This window comes from Crocodylus porosus, unplaced genomic scaffold, assembly GCF_001723895.1.
Source record: "Crocodylus porosus isolate Cpor-Errol unplaced genomic scaffold, CroPor_comp1, whole genome shotgun sequence".
NCBI lineage: Eukaryota > Metazoa > Chordata > Crocodylia > Crocodylidae > Crocodylus > Crocodylus porosus.
This window is the reverse complement of record NW_017728951.1, coordinates 9,036,120-9,056,523: the sequence shown is the minus strand read 5'-3', so window position 1 is coordinate 9,056,523 and position 20,404 is coordinate 9,036,120. Positions and strand designations below refer to the sequence as shown.

Sequence of the window (20,404 nt, the reverse complement as noted above, 5' to 3'; positions counted from 1 at the left end):
CTTTTAGAAATCTAGGGTGGAGATCATCCAGACCGGCTGACTTGAATACGTCCAACCCCTCCAGAAGCTCCCTAACTAAATCCTCGCTAACCCGTGGCCCAGGTGTGCCTCCCCCGGGGCCTGAGGGGGAGATGATCCTGACTTGAGCAGTGGGCTGGGCTAGATGACCTCATGAGGTTCCTTCCAGCCCTATTTTCCTATGATCTTATAAGATAGGATTTGTTAAACTGCCTTCTCTAAATAGTAAGTTAAAAATGTAAGAGGGGTTGAGGGGAGTGGAAATAAATTGTTTTAATATTTCAAACACTTCTGGCATTTTAAAATATCACTGGCCCTATAAACAGTTATGCAATATTCAACTCTGACCTTTAAAGAGCATTTACAAACATAATTAAATTCAGTGAGGTTGCAAAAGCAGAACTAATGGTGGGTTAGGGTTTAACTGCTATCTGCACCAGGTGCCAAAGCAGCCCTCACAGCTGCTTCAGTTAAAAATCAACTTATCATTGACTAGAGATATAAAATCTCTTCAAAACAAAAAAAGAAATCGCTGAATGACACTAGCATTGAGACATATTAGAGTATTTTCCAGTGTTTCAAAATATTCAAGTAAAGCATTCTTTGCTAAAAAGAGAATGCCAACATAGTAATCTGAGCTAGGTAGAAGTGGTTATTTTTTAGCAAGACACAAGTTCTTTTCAATCACAAGCCAGAAATTATGCAACTGATTGACTAGATACAACAAAGAACACTAGGAAATGTCAGCTCCGAGTACTGAACTCTTAGACTGCTTGTTATACTCACTACCTAATTAAGATTGTGACATAGCTCTGCTTGGATTATGATACCATAATTTGTGCCAAATCTATAAATAAGAATCACAGACAAAGTTACTCAGAAGAAAAAATTCTGTCTGAAAGCTGCAGAGTGAAGGGGGGTAATTTCAAACGCTGAATGTCCTAGGGAACCAGACAAAGATCTGGGATTGGCTGCCTGATTAGATCCTTCTCATCAGCTGGTCTGCTGAACTGCCTAAGGCATGCCTGAAAGCAAAACAGATTTTGCACTTAACACAATAATGGGAACAACAGGGAAAGTGATGTAACCTCAGAGAAAACTGGCAAGTCTAATGGGAACTGTAACTGGCTATTAGGTTTTCATTTACAAAGGAAGTTTTAAATGTGCAGAGGTACAAAAACTTGACTTTGTTGTTTAGAAACACACTGGATATACAATTTATATTACATAGGAGGTTAATAGAAGATCCAAGTTCCAAGCTTCCAAATTAAAGTTCATCATTCTGTTTTCCTTGCAGGAGTTGCAATGGCCACATGCATCTAACAGCAAAGCAGGGAACTATACTCATTGCACTGTTGTCAGATTTGATATAAATATTTCCAGGGAAGCAGCAAGCGGAACTATACATTTAAGACAAGGAAGAATTTATTTTAATATTCAGGGGTTTTTTATTTTAAAAGCATTCCTGTTACGACAAGATACATTTTCTACATGACACAGAATCTCCACTAAAACTAAACTTTACAACAGTGGTTCTCAATCTGATCAGACCTGGGCACCCCTCCATAACTTTTCTGATTTTGATAGCCTTTCAGTTGAGAACCACTTTTCTAAGTAGCTGTGTGCCCTGGGCACAGAGAGAGGTGAGGAGGGGGTTGTAGTGACAGCAGGAGAGTGGGGAGCCAAACATAGTCTTACCTGGGCGCACCCAAGGGCTCCTAGCAGGGACCCAGGACAGAGTTCCCTCAACAGCCTTACTCATCCTCCCTTCTGTTAACCCTCTCAAACATGCCAGGATCTGCTTGTAGAACCTGGTTGTAAAGGCTTAATTTGACTGTGGCTGTGAAAGGGTTAACAGAAGCTATTGTTGCACAGCATGGAGAGAAGGACCCAGGCTGTGAGGGGAACCCTGACTCTGGTCAGCCCCTCCCCACATCCCCCCACCCCCATCTCCCCAGTTCATCTGCCCCACCAGAATAAACAGCATCTCAGCAAGCCTGTACTGAGAATAACCCCCTGCTGTCAGTCCTGGACCCCTGCCTACAGAGGGATAACAAGCTCTTTGGGGGTGGGAGGTGAAATTGTGCTGGCTATTGGGGGTCGGGGAGAGAGAGAGAGAGAGAGAGGGTGGTGCACAGCAGTAGGGCTTGGCTGCTGCCCTGAAGAACAGGCAGCAGCGCAGGCTACCAGGGGGTTGCTGTAGGTCCCCTGTTGGCTGCCCCCCACCAATCCCTTGAGGCAGGACTGTGCCTCCCTTGGTAAAGCTTTCATGGCAGGGGTATCATTCCACCCCTTCTGCTCCCGATACACTGCTGGGCATGGGGTTGCACCTGCCCACTCCTATGGTAGGCAGCAGTACATGGCTGCCTCTGCCTTCGCAAAAACTCCTGGGGGCCTCTTGATCAGCACCCACGGCTGGCGCCCTGCTCGCTCCCCCACCCCTGCTCCACCCACCTAGTTACACTGCTGTTCCCCCACCCCATAGTCAGCACCCAGGGCTCATGCCCCAATTACCCAGCTACAGCTGGGCAAAACTGTCTGCTCTGCCTCACAAGGGACAGTGGCAGAAGGACTAGGCCAGGGCTGCAGCTGCTTCCCAGTCCTCTTGGCATGCCCCTCCTGGGACAAAGACATGCTGGACAGTTCCACCTGGATGCAGCGGAAGTGCCAGCTTTCTGGCACCCCTGAACAGGTCTCATGGCACCCCCAGCTGAGAACCACTGCTTTAAACCTCATTCAAAAGAAGTAAAATCAATTCCTAAACTCATATTGCACTTCAGTGTACTCAGCATTTCATCCATAATACTCATCCTAGAGTATATGGAAGATCTGAACTTTTATACATGAGATAAAATTGCAGAAAGAAATATTCTGAGAAGACTAAAAATAGTGTATTCAAACTCCTGCAAAAGAGAATTGTTTTAGGTGTGCATGCTGCTACCTCACAGTACTCTGAACTCAGAGCATAATGACTCAAAAAACGAGAAGCCATATTTAATGTCTGGTTTTAAAGGAAAGCTGCAAGTTTAAAAAAAAAAAAAAAAAGAATCTGTAGTTACAACACGTCATCATTCTTTACAAGAAAACAAAAGTGTGTTAGCTTATGGGTAGAGTTCTATTATAATATCAAATAATTTCTCTCCCCTGCCAAAATACAAACTCTTATGAAATTACCTCAACATACCTGCAAAAAGAATCTTTGCTTTGTATTTTGGAATTCCCTTAACAGTATATGCCCACTTACGAGCCAGTTTACAGGCAGTTTCTCCTGCTTCCACTCCTGAAACACAAAACCAACATAGTTAACATGCTTGTTTGTGCAATCTGGACATTTGTGCAAAACCAAAGGTTGTAAGAACAATAATCTTCATACAAACAGGTGGGAAAACAAAGAGTGCTTCTACCTGTGTTCATTGGAAGAACTTTATTGTAGTTGAACATTTTTGTGATGTGTTCTTCATATTCACCAAGCACATCATTGTAGAATGCTCTGGAGGTAAGGGTCAGTTTCTCAGCTTGAGATTTCAGAGCATCCACAATCTTTGGATGACAGTGACCTTGATTGACAGCACTGTAAGCGCTCAAGAAGTCAAAATATTTTCTGCCTTCAACATCCCACATGTAAATGCCTATAAAAATATGATATATGAGCACATAAAAAAAGAAAAACACTAAACTATTCACTAAAGCAGTGAGTCTGAACCTTTTAGACTCAAGGCACCCTTCATTAGATGCAAGGCACCCTTCAGTAAATGCCAGCTCTTACTTTTCACTCTGTTTTGGACTACAGAAAAATAACAGAACAATTCTTCTGTTGCAGAGAACTCAGAAAGACCACATGTCAGAATGGTTTTAACACTATGGATTCTCTGGAACATGCATGCATTGGCGACGTATAAGGGGTGCATGCGGGTGCACACGCACCCCCTGACGTTGACTGTGCACCCCCTGCAAACACAGCCGTGAAACTGGAAGTGCCAGCAGAAGCGCACTTCCAGTTTGGCCGATCGGCTGCTGGGGAATCCCCCTTCACCACTCGGCAAGCTGGTGCCCCCCCAGACTCGGGAGGCACCAGTCACCTATGCATGCATGAATGGTGTGTCGACCACACAGGCCCCTTGATTAAAGTCTTTTAAGTGACAGACCACAGCCTGCACAGGAAACTTAATGCAGCATAATCAGTAAGCAACACTCAACAGTAGCAATGCTTTGCATATGGGGCTGTTGCTACAGTAAATAATTTAGGATCATGTGAATACTCATTGTTGCTTGTATCCTATGTTCCTGGGGTTGAGTCCTGGGAAGGTGACTCTTGTAAGGAGTTAAGGATAATGGAAGTCTTAATACTGGGATCCTGAAAATTTTCTCAAAGTACTGGAGATAACTGAATTCCTTCAATTTCTACAAACAGTTTCTGCTTCCCCACATAGTACTGAGTAATCTGTCCTTGCTGACACAGAACCACTAAAAACTTTTTTGGATTAATGAGAACTGTAAAGAGCAGCTGAGTGATTCTGACATAAAAACCAAGTGACACTTGATCAACCAAGGGTATGTGCAAGAGATCATTGATATACTTTTGGTCTTAAATTACAAATCATGTGACAAGGCTCATTCTATTTCTGTATAGTGTTGAAGTACAGCCACTTATTCATTCGGGGCCAGATTCCACTCCACCTGTTAGGTATCTAAGTGGATGTATGGAACCAGGTGAAAGCAGGTGGAATAGTAACAAGTGCCTGAAAATCCATCACTGCATTCACTTTTGGAACTTTAACCTTAGGTATGTCATTTTAACCTTAAGAATGAGTTACACAAAGCAACAAGGAGCAGAAGAATCCATCTTTTGTATTAACCATTTTTTCAAGGATTCAATCAGGGTGAAATAGAATCAACTTGGGCACCTAAGGTCACTTAAATGCTATGCAAGTGGAACAGAATCCAATCCTGGGCTTTTAGAGATCTTTAACACTCAAAATTCCTGAAGACTTTGTCAGATGAGTGTGAACAAGCAGGGATGTGCATCTGCCACAGCAAAAGTAGCAATAGCACTAATCAGTGCCACAGCTTTTTGCCATTGTGTACGCCCCTCCACATGGGTTTTGATGCAAGGCAATATGGCCGTTTCCCTGCCCCTCTCAGCTCCCAGTGTGCTGGAGGAGCCAGGGAACAACTAGAGCAGGGGAGACAGTCTGGCCAGAAGCCAGTGCATTTCCCTGGAAGGCCCCAGCCTCTGTGTCTGCTGGAGCACCCCCCCCCCTTTTTTTTTTTTTTTTTACAGCAGTTTTTTTTTTTTATACTAGAAGTTCCCAGTATCAAATCTGCAGCACAGCAAACAACTTCACATGTACCATGAGAGGTTTGTGGCACTTCAGCTTTGAGATGCTGCAAACCGCATGTACATACTCATCTGGACATGTGCACCCTCAATATTTAGATACACTGATCAAATTATTATTTTTTTTAATTACCAGAAGCCTTTAAATGAACAATCACGCATTTCAGCCTTTGATTAACAACTACCTTTCACTGTCTCAGACATTATCAAGTTCTATCTGATTGCCTTCAGTAAGTTTGTATATTTCTGAAAACAGTATAAAAACAGTTTGAAAAAGAACAGTACCTTTTCCTTTTTCTAGAGCAACAGGTAGAGGATGATAGTTGTGTGCACCATATTTAGCCTCACGTTCAAATATATACTCAGAAGATGGAGGTCCTTGGATAGTTTTTTTGGTTGCGATAGATGCAGTTGAACTCACTGAAGCATGAAAACCACGATGTAGGAGAGACAAGGTTTGTGAGTGGACCAGTTTGGAAAACATAATTGGCTTCAGGTGCGTGGTTACGTATCTGACAAAAGAAAATTAAACAGTTAGTACCAGTACTCCTCTTCAAAAGAAATGTCTGCAAGAATTAAAGTGCTTTTCTACCAGATTACCAGGTCTACATCTCATTTATAATTCAACTAAGCTTATATTGGATACAGAGGAATGCAGTCCTATCATCAAATATCACAGTAATCAGGCTTCCTGATCAATATAGTCGGTAGTCTATAAAAAATATAAAATGATTGATCCCTTGTCTGCACATAGATGTTGTTAAAATTCTATAATGCCATCATTCTTTTATTGTATATCCTAAAAGTTAGTAACTTAGAATTAGCAAGATAAAGAAAATGATAGAAATGTAAGTATAGCAATAAAAATGCCAAGTATAATTAAATAATAAAATTGTGTACATCTATATTGTCCTTCATCTGGTGAGTCAAATTCATATCAGTGAAATCCTAATGCAAGATCAGAGACTAAATTATTTAAGCACAATCAAGAATATGCACTCTTGCAACCCAAATAAAGTTTAGGTAATAGTACAGCCAAACTTGATAGAATCCAAGTCATTCTAAGTAAGTGTAAATCAGCTTAAGGAAATGAATTTCTGGGCTTGGTATTAATTGCCTTGTACCTCACTGATGTGAAATTCATTTGGCTGTATATGAGATACACTGATAAAGCAGTTTGCTTCAGATAAGCAACCTCAACAGAACCATTATCTTAATTTAAAAGCATAAAGGTGAGAAGCAAACACATAAAAGGACATTAATGTTATTTTTGATATGGGGATTTACCTAAATAATTATGGGTCAGATGCAAGTGGATATGAATGTGTTACTCTTTTATTATTGCAAGCTGCCAATAAATTCTTGGCTTCAAACTCTTTAATACAGACTCCCATCTAAACTCAAGACTAATATGGGATTCACTCAGAGGCCAAAAACACATCTCTGTGGAGAGGCAGAACCATTTCCAAGAAACCTATGTTGGAAATCTGAAGAGGAGATCAGCTTGTGATGGCAAAAATGTAATGGCAAAGCAAGACCACTTTCCTCAAGTGTATAAGAAAAAGATTCTGACAAAAAGAATCTATTATAAAGTGTAAATGTTTCTGTATTCCCGCAGTACCATTAAAGATACTGTTAATATTTATTTCTACTGAATCTTTTCTGAAATAAAAGACATGTGAAAAGTTCAGTGCCAAATACTGAATATTTTTATGCCAGCTAAGAAGGAACTTTCTACATTTCAATAAGTTTCAGACCAAAGATAACCTCAGGTGAGAGTTTACTCCTATAACTAGTCCTATAGACATTTCTATTACCCTTCCCATGCGGCCCACCCTTTCAGAATGGACAACTTCAGAGAACAGACTCATTCTACAATTTAAACAAGAGGTGGCACAGAACTGATTTTCTATGCAAGTTCTGCAAGCACCTGACACGTACTACTGTATACCCAAACATCTCTAGATTTATTTTGTGCAAGTTTCCCCACCCAAGGAAGAGAATGTTTCAGAAGAAACAGGAAAGATTTAGACAGCCCATTAGTTCTGGGATGCAACTGATAGCTGAAAGAACAGGAACCTGTGACCACTGAAATTTGGGAGAGTGTGGTAGCTTAGGACATTTACTGAAGATCTCTAAGGGAGCCTCTGTAAGATCCAGTAAATCGTTTTAGATACCTATTTTACAACATTACCAATTTCTAGATTTCTAAAGCATTTATCTCATGCAGAAGACAACAAGCACTTCAGTCACCCTACTACAATGGCGATGAGATTATGGCAGTACACCTTTGGTGCCTGCCACTTTAAGGACTGGAGCAGGCAGCTGCTGGCAAGGGAGGCAGCAACATCAGCCGACTGAACTGCTCAGGGACCTGGAGGTAAGGGAAGGGGCTATGGGGAGATGGAGGTTCTTGTTGTCCTGGGTAAGACATGATACTGAGCCCTGCCGGGGAAGGGTGGCCTGGTAGGGCTCCTAGTGGTGTAGGAGCCCCCAGGAAACGCCAGGCCAGTTACCTCCCCAGTGAAAGACAGGAAGGGGTGCCTTATAACTCCAGCCCCACATCCCTGGCAGTGCTCCAGTAGAGCAGGGGGAGCCCTGAGACAGAGTCCAGGCCAGAAGAGGGACCTGGAGCCCCACCCAGGCAGCAGGGTAAAGCCTGGGGGGAGCAAGTAAGGACCCTGAGAGAGGGGAGATGGAGAGAGAGGCCCTGTGAGTGGGCGACGGATAGAGAGGCCCTGAGAGAGGGGCATAATGAAGAGGGAAGAGGCCCAGTGGGGGCATGGAGCGAAGTAGGCTATCAGTTGTAGAGTCGCTCAGCAAACGTTTAGGTGACAGCAGCAGGAGATGCCCAACAGACCGCGAAGGAGCTGACCGAGGCATGGAGAGACAAGCCTGAAGCCAGGTGAGGCCAAGTGGTATGAATGTGGCCCAGGAGAGAGGACAGCATGAAAGAGGCCAGGTAAGAGCCAGAAGAGTGAGTGGGACACCAGTGAGAGATGGATGGCATGACAGTGGCCCTCCGGGGTATTATGGAAGAGCTAGAACTGTGTCCAGTTTGCTCCGGACCTAGGCCAGAGAGGTAACACACAGTGGAACATCTGCGAGGCATGGGGCACGTACAGGGATGGTCAGAGCATGAACTTGTGGCCCCAGCCATTGGGACGTACAAAAGGTAGTCTCCCGCTCAAGTAACAGCCGAACTCTATTTTCATCAAGGCATGGCAGGCTGGTGGAGTGAACAGACTGCCCAGAGACACGGGAAGGCTGGAGGCAGAAACCTGGCCAGGAAGGTAACCCTGTTACAGAGGTGAAGTGATTTCTAGTATTTCAGTCATACTTTTTGATAGAGTAAAAGAATGTGCCGCTCATTTTTATCCCTGCGTTTGCAATTAGAGCAATTATGTATAGGTTAAAGTTAAGGAAACCTTTATAAAATAGGGTCAGTAAAAAAATACTAAACTTTGTTTGGAAGTTTGGTTTTTTTACCCCATTTGGTAAAAGGTTTACTAGATTTAATATCTAAATAAAATCAACTGTTCTTAAGGAAATCACTTAAGGTTAAAAAAAAAAAAAATTCCACTCTGGTAATACCAATCATAAACTGCACTAGTCTGCAGGAAGCACTACAGAATAACTCTGAAATGTGAACTTCCTGTTCATTTCAATTGGGGCTAACTTGGATGCCAAGTGGTGATACTTTCAAACGTCAAAATTGTTAATTGTTTCACAGCTGAAAGCATTAAGGAGGCCATATCATATTATAAAGTCGAGCCAAGATTTCTCCAGGAATGGGGTATGTGCCACTAACCAGCACAAAAGATAACGCAGGGCTCTTACAAAGTTGCCAAAAAGAATGTACCTACTGGGCAGTGGGGAGAAAATACAATGGGTTACCCCCATCATAGGAGATGTACGTATTCCAGTGGGTAGGTCTTTAGCACTGCGTGGCAAGATCATAGGATAAGGAAAAGGTAGGGCATAACTGGTTTCATTGTCCTGTGTGGAAGCATAGCTTCACAAAGTCTCTGCAGCACTGGTGGAAAGAAAAAAGCCTTAAGAAGCAGCTATGAAACACAGCACTGGAACAGCCTGACTGCAGTCTCAGGAGACAGCTCTTCAGCAATTAATAATATCCTACTTCCAAGGACACATTTAAAAACATAAATATTAAGTCACACAGGGTGCGCCTACACACACACAGTGGCATCCCAGCACAATTGCCTAGTGACACTTACTGTGCAGTAGCAACCAGCTATGGTGCAGTAAGCATCCCGTGTAGACATGCCCACGGAAACTAATGGCTGAGCTGTCTGCAGTCAGTAAATTTTGTTATCCTCCACAGGCAGGTGTATTTTTCAAACCCATTGTAATATCTCCTGTACGCTTTCCCCATTACCACTGAACTGTTTATCAAAGGCAGCTATGAAGTTTATTAAAATCTAACATTTTTTAACTTTTTTCCTATTTATCTTAAGTAATATTTTGTCATGGCATATCCTTCTTTCCATACCTAAATAAATATTTGACTACAATAGACATGTTGGTAATAAGACTGTCCTAAAACATTGATGTATTTCAACAATGTCAGAATCCTGGAGAGAAAAACTCTTCAGACATGATGAGTCAAAAAGTACTCACTCAGAAGCCCCGGGCCTACATTACAGCACTGGTCTTTGCTGCAGGTATCAAAACCAGAAGTGAACAATTGCATCACTGCCCTTAATTTTCAGAAGGTAAAAGCTGCCAAACAGAACCCCCCAGATCAAGAGAGATCCCCTGAGGAACGGCAAACAAGATACCTACATAGCACAAGTATTTTGCTGCACACAAGGAGAATATAGTAGATCCAGACTTATTTAGGCCAATAGGGTGTTCCCAGTATTGCAAAACACCACATTTAGAAATTCTTTAAAAAGAATGTAGTCCGCAAAGAAAAGTTTAAATAGCACAGACACCTAATCCTATCATCAAATGCCGTACCTCCCGCTTACTCTGCGGTAAGCTGGAGTTAAGCTCTGAAGCAGGCCCCTAATTTCTGTTCCAGTCTCAAGCAGCAATCTTGAAATTCTGCAACTACTTAAAGTAAATTAGTTCTTGCTTTTTCATGAACCTGAAAAAGCCAAATCACCAGCTCACTATCATCTGTGTTACTTATATTGCTACTGAATTCAGTTTTACACTGTCCCCAAATTTCCATCATTTAACATAACAATTGCTCTTATAACACAACTGTGCTGCAGCTGTTGTCAAGGAGATTTTGGCAAAAGGGTCGTTTCTGTATTTAGCAATGGGAGAGATGGTGTAAGGAAATGATTGAGCCTCCTCCTATTAAGAAGGAAAAGTGACGTGTCTGGGGGACAACTTGTGCCCTGCCAGCTTCCTCACAACCTGCCACGCCATCCAACAAAACACTTGGCTGACGTGCATTCAGCCATACATACGCAGACAAGGTTCTTTGGGTAAATCCAATATCTTTTATTACAGCAACTCAAGTAGTTGGAAAATAGTTTCCAAATATTTGAGTTGGTCTAATAAAAGATATCGGATTTACCCAAAGGACTTTGTCTGCCTATGTCCTTAGACCAACACAGCCACAACCTACACCCCTTCATCCATACACATCATAGCTCACACTCCAACAAGCGATGGAGTGAAAAAGCAGAACACAATGAGACATTCCCCGCTTCTGGCTTCCTCAAAAGCGTTTTTCTTTGGGGCATCGATCGTGAAGGGTTTTCTGTACTGCACTGTAGCAAAACTACAAAAGTTAAACAAGATAAAGATATCGAATAATAATAGTGGAGGCAGGTGGGAACAGTTCACACTTCAGAGCTGTTCTCTCAGGCCCGCCTGAAGACTCAAAGCCATCAGTTTACATTTAATTTCATGTATGAAAGGGTATTCATAAAAGCTAAAAAAACCCCAGCTTCTGCTGCACTGTCTTAAAGCAAGAAGCAATTTCTGCAGCAAATTCCACAGCCGTGAAATCACTGCGCCGCACCTCTAGGCAAAGCCAGCGTGCACTTGGCCATGTTCGCTTGAAAAGAAAAAGAAAAAAAGCAAGCCATGCAAGTCTGCCTTACTCTTGAAAAAACAGTTTCCTCCTCCTCCAAAAAAAAAGGAGGGGATATTGAATTCCTACGTCTTGGGATCTTGCCAGCTCGTGGCAGGACCAGTAAATGTTACCATTGTACATTAATCATTTTCACAAAAGAAAAACTTCCCTTGAAGATATTTTACAGGCAATTGAGATTCGAGGAAGGGGGAAAAAAACCCTGACGCATAGCCAGCTCAATTGCATCAGTCAAAAACCTTGTATCTGGTTTCACTGCTCGGATGCGATTGGCCCGCGCTACCCCGGCCCCTTCGCACACCTCCGCGCCACAGCAGCTGGCGTCCTCCCGCGGGCCCGGGCAGCCTTGGAAATCCTCCAGGCTCCAGCCTCTGACTCGGGCTTTCTCGAGGGGCGGCAGCGTGCGTCCTGCGCGGGGACTGGGCAGGCGAGACTGAAAGGCCGGGGGTGGGGGGAGGCACGGACTGAAAGCTCTGCGGGGCCCCCTTCGCCAAGCAGCAGGGAATAAAGGGGGAGGCCGGGGGGCACCGCCCAATTCTCCCGCCCCGCCCGGGGACCCCGGCCCAGCCCAGCCCGCCGTTACCTGCCGGCGCTGCTGGTCCGCGCAAGAAAGAGGAGGCGGCAGCTCCGCGAGCAACTGTCACGGCCCCATCCCGCCACGTCACCGCGCCGCTGGGGGAGGCCGCGCCCATTGGCTCCCTCCTGCACCGCTCCGCCAATCGCGGCGCAGCCCAGAGGCCCTCCCGCCGGCAGCAGCCGCGCATTGGTCGCTGGCGTTCACGCCTCCGCCAATCTAGCCACTGAAGCATGACCGCTTGGAACCTCTGTTCATTGGCCGGCTGCGGGATGCCGCTGTCCAATAGGCGCGCGTTCTCTCGCAGTTCCCCACCCCCACTTGCCTCGTGTCCTTGTCCATGGCTGCGCTCCGGGCTTGGCCCACACTCAGCCTGGTGCTGCCTTGGCGGTGGCGCGTGGGGAGGGGGAGCCTCTCTCCGCGACTCCCCACTGCAGGGTTTGTGTCCCCACTCTGGCTTCGCTGGGCAGGAGGCACGAGAAGGGTTTGCCCGTTCCATCCGGGCCTGCCCGTGTCCTTCGACCCGCACAGCTGCAGCCAAAAACCCCGTTCCACCCTACATTTGGGGAAGGAGTGTTGACCTCGTTGCATGTTTGTATCTTTGGGCCTGCAAGTAGGATGCCTGCCAAAGGATTTAGGAATATCTGAAGCCCCAGGTCGGGGTGGAGGATGTTTGCCGGTAGTAGGGCTGCTTACGGTGCTGGATTCTCTTGGATTTGGAATTTGTTTTGGCTAATTTGGCCTCAGATACAAATTTATTTAGGAAAAAAAAGTGTGTGTGTGTGTGATCAGATCAAGCGTAGGCTATGCTTACCTAAGGGAAATACCACAATCGCCACAGTGGCTTCCTAGTCACACCGTAGGAAGACTGCTCTGCTGGTGTGGGATAGGAGCCATGTAGAGTAACACATAGTTAACCTGGGCTTTATGCCCACTTTGAGACTCCTCCCTAGCTTGCTCTTGGGGCCTTATGACTACGGGCAAGCGAAACTCGGGGGCATCCGAACCCCAAGCCTCCAGGCTTGGGCCTGCAAGTAGGATGCCCACCAAAGGATTTGGGATTTTCTGAAGCCCCAGGTAGGCGTGGAGGATTTTTGCCAGTAGTAGAGCCACTTATGGTTCTGGACTGACTCATGGATTTGGAATTGATTTGGCCAATTTGGCTTGGAATACAGAAAAATAAATATATATCTATGTCATATGACATCACTTAGGTCTGGTCTAAATAGAACCACGTACAGAAAGGTTCAATCCAACAGGCAAATGTTTGAGAACATTAGAAGAACATGGAAAAGGCGCTTTACAATTGAAATCTTCATGCCTGCTTTGCTGTTACTTTCACAGCGTGGTAATTTCCTGCTGCTACTCCCAGCTGCCTTCTACACATGCAGTGAACTTTTCTCTCACTTATTGTCCTGTTCTTTTACAAAGCATAGAAGTTATATTTATAGGGAGGTAATTGTCAGGATTCTCCTTCTTTCTATTTTTTGGGACAAATTATTCATAGATTCATAGATTGTCAGGCCGGAAGGGACCTTGCAAGATCATCAGGTCCAGCCCCCCTGCACTAAGCAGGAAAGACAACTAAATTTGTATTTTTTTAAATCTTTTGCTCCTTAATGTTTTCTGGAGGGGCTTCTTGGGGGCAGGGTTGGCTTTTCAGAAATAGTTATTGGTGGTTTACTTTGTTTGCTACTAAATTCCCCTTCTAGTATATTTACATTGGAAATGGATTCCCTGCAAACCTACCCCATAATGACTGAAAACTTGTTCTTTCTATTACCACTTGTAGTGTCAAACAAGTATATGAGCAACAGTCGTAAGAGCAACAGTTGCTTACCATCAACATTCCCTCTGGGAATATTGTCCCTATCATGTATTATCCACCCAGTAACAGTAACAAAGGTGCTGCTTAAGACCAACATTTGTGAAGGGCAGGGATAATCTGATGTAATTCATAGACTTGTCCTTCTGTTTCCTTGCATCAGGTTATTCAGTAGAGGGTCTTGTGTCCAAACAGACAAAATGCCAAAAATCCTCTCACTTAAACAAAAAAAATGGGATTATCAGAGCTGTCAGGAACCTGGCATTAGTCAAAACCAAGTAACAGGCAGTTGCATGAAATGGTTATATGCAGAGTCTAGAAGCAGAGAGAAACATTTGACTGACTAGGGAACAATGGACTGGTTAAGACCACACATGAGCAGTCTGAATACCCCACACAAGCCTGCAGACGTTGATGTCAATGAGGATCTTTTTTCATGGTTCAAGGAGTTGATGGCACAGGGAGCAGCACTTTCAAGAGCCTCAGTCAAGGAAAAGGCTCTTCACTCTTCAGCTTGCCACTTCAGTTGCATTGCATGATATTAAGGCCAGTATGATTGATTTACAAAATGAAAGAAACAATGCAGTGTCACTTACAAAAAGAAGCATGGAGAGAAACAGTTGACAAATAAACCACCAGCTGAGAAATGGCAGAGCCAAAGGCCACCGTGGAGACTGCTAGGCTCTATGCCCTACTCCAGCCATCTCAAGCCTTCACTGTCAGTATATGCAAAAAGAAGGAACAAGGTGGCCAACACACCCCCATCTTCTCGTCATTCTTGCCTGCTATAGTATTGCTCACTGATCATGGGCAACCAAGTAAAAGATAGGTTAGACCTCAGGCAGCCCTATCTTATGCCCAGGGTTCAGGTAGGCTCCTGAACACGCTCAAAATATAAAGAGACATCAAGTTTGTGAAAGACCAATTTTGTAATCACAGCCACCACCTTCCCTGAGTTCCTGTGTCAATGAAGCAGAATAAAAGATTCATCTCCTGGAGCAGAGGACTATTCTTCTACAGTTTTAGTAAAGAGTCTTGATCAGTGGTCATGCTTTTATTTTGAATTATGAAAAAGTTGTGGGCTATCATACTGTTAAGAAGAGGCTCTCTCAAAAATTATACATCAGCTGAGTTGTCAGATGAGGAATAGCACCTTTTTGTTTCTTGACAAACAAACCACCTCAGGCTCTTCTACCATGACATATATAGGGAAGCAGGCCTCCTATGGTTGTTGCAGAGGGTCAGAAAAAGAACTAGGTGCTATGGTCACACCCAGTACCAGTTGTCTTACCTTTCCACCTGCCTAGGCTCAAATGTGAGACACAATGTGCATGTGTATCCTGCCACCATGGCAGGCCTAGGAGCACCACTGAGAAGCACATCCTGCCCACTTGCTTCCACTCAATGCATGCCAAAGCCCAGAAATTAGATCATATGCCCAATCTAGTGCAATTCCAAAATTATGTCAAGAAGTGCACCCAAAGCAGAGAGTCTGAGAGCTCTCTGGGCATGTGCTAAGCACCACGCTGACCTGCCTTATTTTTGCACTTTGGCACATGCTGAGGGAACAAGTGAACAAGCTCTTTTTCTTGGCAGTGCTTCCAGGCTCACCACAGAAGCAGAACAGTAGATGGACTCAACAGGTTGATGTATGGTTGACCCAAAATGGTTGATACATTATTATTCAGACAGGAAACTTAACATACTGAGAGATCCATGCCTTAAGTATAAGTAAGTTTATATTAACCTCAGCTCCATGATTTCTGATGTAAATAATTGGAACGCTAAAAGGAAGAGAGATGATTCGAGAAACCAGTTAAAATGAACAATGCCCTAAAAACAAGTAGAAAATAAGAGAGATGTTCTCCCACAAAACTCCCAGGTACTAGTGGAGAGAGAAGCATAAGCAAGCACGGCCCTTCCACATCACTGGCTTTTCACAGAATAACCAGAAAAATTTGAGAGTTTACAGAAAATATGTGAGGTAAGGTTGATAAATATGCTGTCCTTATTCTGAACAGAAGTGCAGGCTGAGACAGCTGATGAGAATATTTTACTTTTATCTTCTTGTTATCATAAAAACAAAGTCTAAACAATGACCTCTTATGAGGGCCTCTCTTTTGTTCATAAATTGTCCTTGACAAGCCTATCAACACTGGAGAGCAGAACATTCTTTCCTCAGGGAAAATAAGTTATACTAACTGACAGTACAGATGATTAGCATAATATCCTCAAAAACCCTAAGCCTGTTTTTGAAAACATTTCTGAATCTTACCATATCCTCTAGGTTGTTCAAACTTTGCATGTCAGAGAGCAGTCGTGGTTATATAGTTACAGAACAAAATACTCAAGAGAAAAACTTTTCTATACCCATACCCACTCATCATACCCGGGGAAGGGTTGGGAGATGGTTTGGGACAAAACAAGAGATTATGTTTTAATACATTTATATACATTTGGTTTTAGCTCTGCTAGTATTTCTTTGCTCTTGATAGCTAGATCGTGCATAGCGAAGAATGCCTTCAACTCCTGCTGAAGTTAATAAAAGTTGAGTTGTACCAAACACTATAAAATTGAGCCTATAGCAATAAACTGCAAAATGTATTCCACAGTGTATGTTCTGGAGAAATAAACACTTAGTAATGGGTGCAGCTACACGGGACACACTAATGCACATTAGCCTAATTTAATGCACATTATGGGTGCACATCTACACCTGAGCACCTTTAATGCACATTAAATATGGCAAAATTAGACTAATTGCACCTAAAATTGTTACCTGCAAATGTCTGCAAATACAGGTATCAAATTTAGATGTAATTTGTTAAAGCATATTAACGCACTAAGTTTAGTGCCAGGTCTGCCCAGCCACTAAGGGCACATGGCAGGGCTGCATGGACTTGGCAGTGTACTAACTTTACTGCCGAGTGCCTGCACGTGTAAAATTACTTAACATGCATTAGCTTAATACTCATTAAATTTAGTTGTACCTAAATGCATATGTAGATGCACCCAGCATTAAGTGAAATTAGTGCGTGTTTCTAGAATCATTAATGTTTCGGGGAGCATTGGGCCCATATAAGATACAGTAGAACTTCAAAATAACCTTGCCCACACCTATCAACCACGTGTCCAGTTAAGGGCATGCTGCCCCCATATCATCTCTGCAACTAAGTTTCTTTTCTTCCTCTTAAATGTCTATAAAATGTTTTTGCTCTTTTTTTGATCAGGAAATTTCTTGCCATTTGCTACGGCTTGAAAAAATGCCTTTCTGCATTTCTAAATGTTAACAAAGTACGTTAAAAGCATTTTTTTTATTTTACTGCATTTTCAGTATTTTGATTTTAATTCAGGGCATGAGCAAAAAACTTTAAGTTTTTGTTCATCTGTGAGACATTTGTGAGTTTGAAAAAAACTAGTAATCCTGGGACCAGTTCTTGCCTTCCAGTTCCGCCATAGAAAGGCTTCCCTTGAAGCAGATGTTTGTCAATGTTAGTCCTGCAAAATTGGACCTGATGGTTAGCCCTTTGGCATTTTATTAGCACATTAGATATGCTATCTTATCAGCTTTTTAAAGCACTAATGATGTGTTTAACCTTACTAAGACTTCTTCTAATGCACGCACATAAGATACTGGGAATTAGTCTGTGAAATCTTGGTAGACTGAGACTCTTATTTAACTTAAGCAACATGAATCTTTCACCAATCTTTAAAAGCTATGTTTTTCAAGGACATTTGTAATTGTCTTAGGTCAACCATGCATGCAGTTTTCAAAGGAAGTGAAAAAATATGAAAAGGATGGTACTGGTACAAAAGAACATCTGCATATATTCTGTTTTATGAGGGAAATATAAATTTGGAAAATAAAGATATGCAAACGAAAGCCAAGCACAGGAAACTTTATATGTTGAATCATTGGCCTAAGAACAAGGACATTTGGGGTGTGTCTATAGCAAAATGTATATTCAGAAAATAAAGAATAAGGATATGAAAAATGGTTTAGTTATATATTCAAGTACAAAGGTAATACAGATTGTATAGAGGTGACATAGTAATTGTATTTTGAACACTCCTATTTTTTTCAGCTCTATAGCCAAGGGACTATAAGCAGAAAATCAAATCTAAATTCAAAAAACATAAAATGTATAGGACATGAGATTTTCATATTTTACAATAATTGTCTCTGTGAAAAGAAAGAGAAACCTGACCTACTTTGAAAGAGGGTTATTATATGCATTTTGCTTATCCGAGGAACATAATTTGACAGATAAGTAGACTATAAAATTATACAGGGGAACAAGTTAGTCATGCCAGCTATTAGGCCAAATATCTTCTGTAGAAATAATGCCCATCAAAACCTTTGGGGGTTAGACATGTGGAAAGAGTATAGGATTAAGCTCCACTAGTAGTAGTTACTTAACTCCCTAAAGCTAAAACCAACACAAAGGGATTTCAGTCATGGACTTTGGCACTGTCTGTGGAAGCTGTGGAAGAGTCCACTAACTCAGTCTGCCTTGGAAGGTTATTGTCCCAAGAAAAAGAACCCACCAGAAGTTGTCATACATTTTCTTACTGACCATATTTAAATGTAAATTATTTTCAGCCAGATGGTGTTGCCTTCATTCACACATGCTAGCACCTTAGGAATGATCCAGTAGAGGAATCCAGAACCCTGCGTTACATGCCCAGGCTTCCTGTATAGTCCCTGGGGAGAGCTGGGAACCTCAGAATAAGACTGCAAGCAGCAGCACACTGAGCAGGGACCTGCCTTAAGTCAACATCCTCAAAATGTAAGTTCCTAGAGCTGGCCTGTAGGAAACTTAGGAGAGGAGTATGTCTTATGTCCTTTGTCCAAATGTCTCATCACTGCAATCTAGCACCACTCAAGCTCTGCAGTCCAGAGCCCTCTCACGATGGTAGGCTCCTGCACCCTTGATTTCAAATAACTGTGCAGGTCTGACATTTCTTCTAAGACACAACTGGATGGGATGTCACTGCTATTAGAGCACTCACCTAGGTCTTCTCTCTGACCCAAAGATTCATGAATTCTTGGCAGACCTGTGGCATAGCTTCAGCGGTTACTCAGCCTAGCTAGTCTGATGCTTAAGGCACTCTCCAGGGAAATGAGAGATGGGGATTTGAATTCCTTCAGGGATAGAATAGAATTAAACCAAGGCTTCCCACTTCACTTCTAATAACAAGGTTATTATATAAAAGGGTTAGGGGGTTTGCAGTGTCATCACTAGTGGCCCTTTTCTAAAAGAAAGCAGCAGCAGTCACTGTGTTTTATATCAAGGCAGATCTTCCAGGTATGCATTAGGATTGTTCTGAGAAAGCCCTCTGAATTAAATCCCTTAAGGGATGTGAGCAAAATATGATCTTGTTTCTGATTCCTAATTAGTTTTCAAAGTGAGTTAGATGCTGTGCTTCTCAGCACTGTCAGAACTGAAGCACATCTGTTCACATGTAGAAGTAGAAGTTGCAGGTGCCTGGGGAATGTTAAAATCATAAATTCAGGAGCTTTGGGGCATCTTCAGGATTAGGTGGGTGTTGAAGAGTGTTTTAGGAACGCCACTAATAGGTCTATTGACTTGGTTTAATTTTGCATGGGGTAAGGTACTATCCAGTGATTCTCCTTGATTTCACTGAGCCAAAATTAAACCCTGTGTGAGTAAATGTATGACAAGCTCTTAATTCCAAATAACTGTAGTGCTATTTAAATGTTTAAAGTTCCTGAGGAATTAGGTAATCTTATATGCTTTGATATTACAATACAGCATCAGTAGGTGATTGAATGAAGAATTAGACAGGTGCCAAACAAAATCTATTTAATTGATAAGTCCCATAAATTAAGGAGTCAGTCTTATATTTCTTGTGCATTCCAAGCTCCATTTATTTAGTAACAGGAAATTCAGGTGCATAAGGATTGTTGCTTCTGCTGCTGCCCCCAGGCCCCACATGAACTGCAACAGGCCCCAACGTGGCAGAGGATGATAACAACTTTCTGGGAAGGGGAACCTGGAGCAAAGAAAGGGCTGGGCCATTGAGTAGACACACAACACGGCCAAATAAGCTGGAAAGGAAAGGACTTACCCAGCCTGTGGACTTTCAAAGGGACTGAAAAGGACCACTGAAGGGTCCCCTTTAGCGTTGCCCTTTGGTGGGGACAGAGATGAGTGAAAGTGGTGTTTTGATTGAACAAATATATTACCTTGTAGGGAAGGGGATAATGAGTGAGTTTTGGGGACAGCCACACCTCTCCCTGGCAAGGTATGGCTTTGGAGGGACAGGAAAGAATGGGACACTCCCCTGCATGTAGGAGTGGGTGGGAATATTAGATATAGTTTCATGCTTTCACAGTGCTTAGGGTCGGAAGGGACCTAAACAGATCATCAGGTCTGACCCCCTGCCCCGACAGGAATGGGTGCCGCGGTCATATTACCCCAGCCAAATATCTGTCCAGCCTTCTCTTGAAGACCCTCAAGGTAGGAGGGAGTACCACCTCACTTGGGAGCCCATTCCAGAGCCTAGCAGCCCCAACTGTAAAGTAATACTTCCAGAAATATGGGGCTT

The 20,404-nt window shown here is 43.1% G+C and overlaps 1 protein-coding gene across 1 annotated transcript in view; it reads right to left on the bottom strand.

Annotated features, from left to right (window-relative positions):
• The window catches only part of OAT (ornithine aminotransferase), a 25,990-nt gene extending 13,878 nt beyond the window's left edge, over window positions 1-12,112 (bottom strand). Inside the window, exons 1-4 of the mRNA XM_019556181.1 lie at window positions 12,016-12,112; window positions 5,642-5,868; window positions 3,423-3,647; window positions 3,203-3,298 (exon numbers count right to left, since the gene is read on the bottom strand). Coding sequence (XP_019411726.1) covers window positions 3,203-3,298; window positions 3,423-3,647; window positions 5,642-5,840 — 520 coding nt within the window. The 5' untranslated portion in view covers window positions 5,841-5,868; window positions 12,016-12,112. The remainder of the gene's footprint in view (window positions 1-3,202; window positions 3,299-3,422; window positions 3,648-5,641; window positions 5,869-12,015) is intronic.
• Between the last annotated feature and the right edge of the window lie 8,292 nt (window positions 12,113-20,404).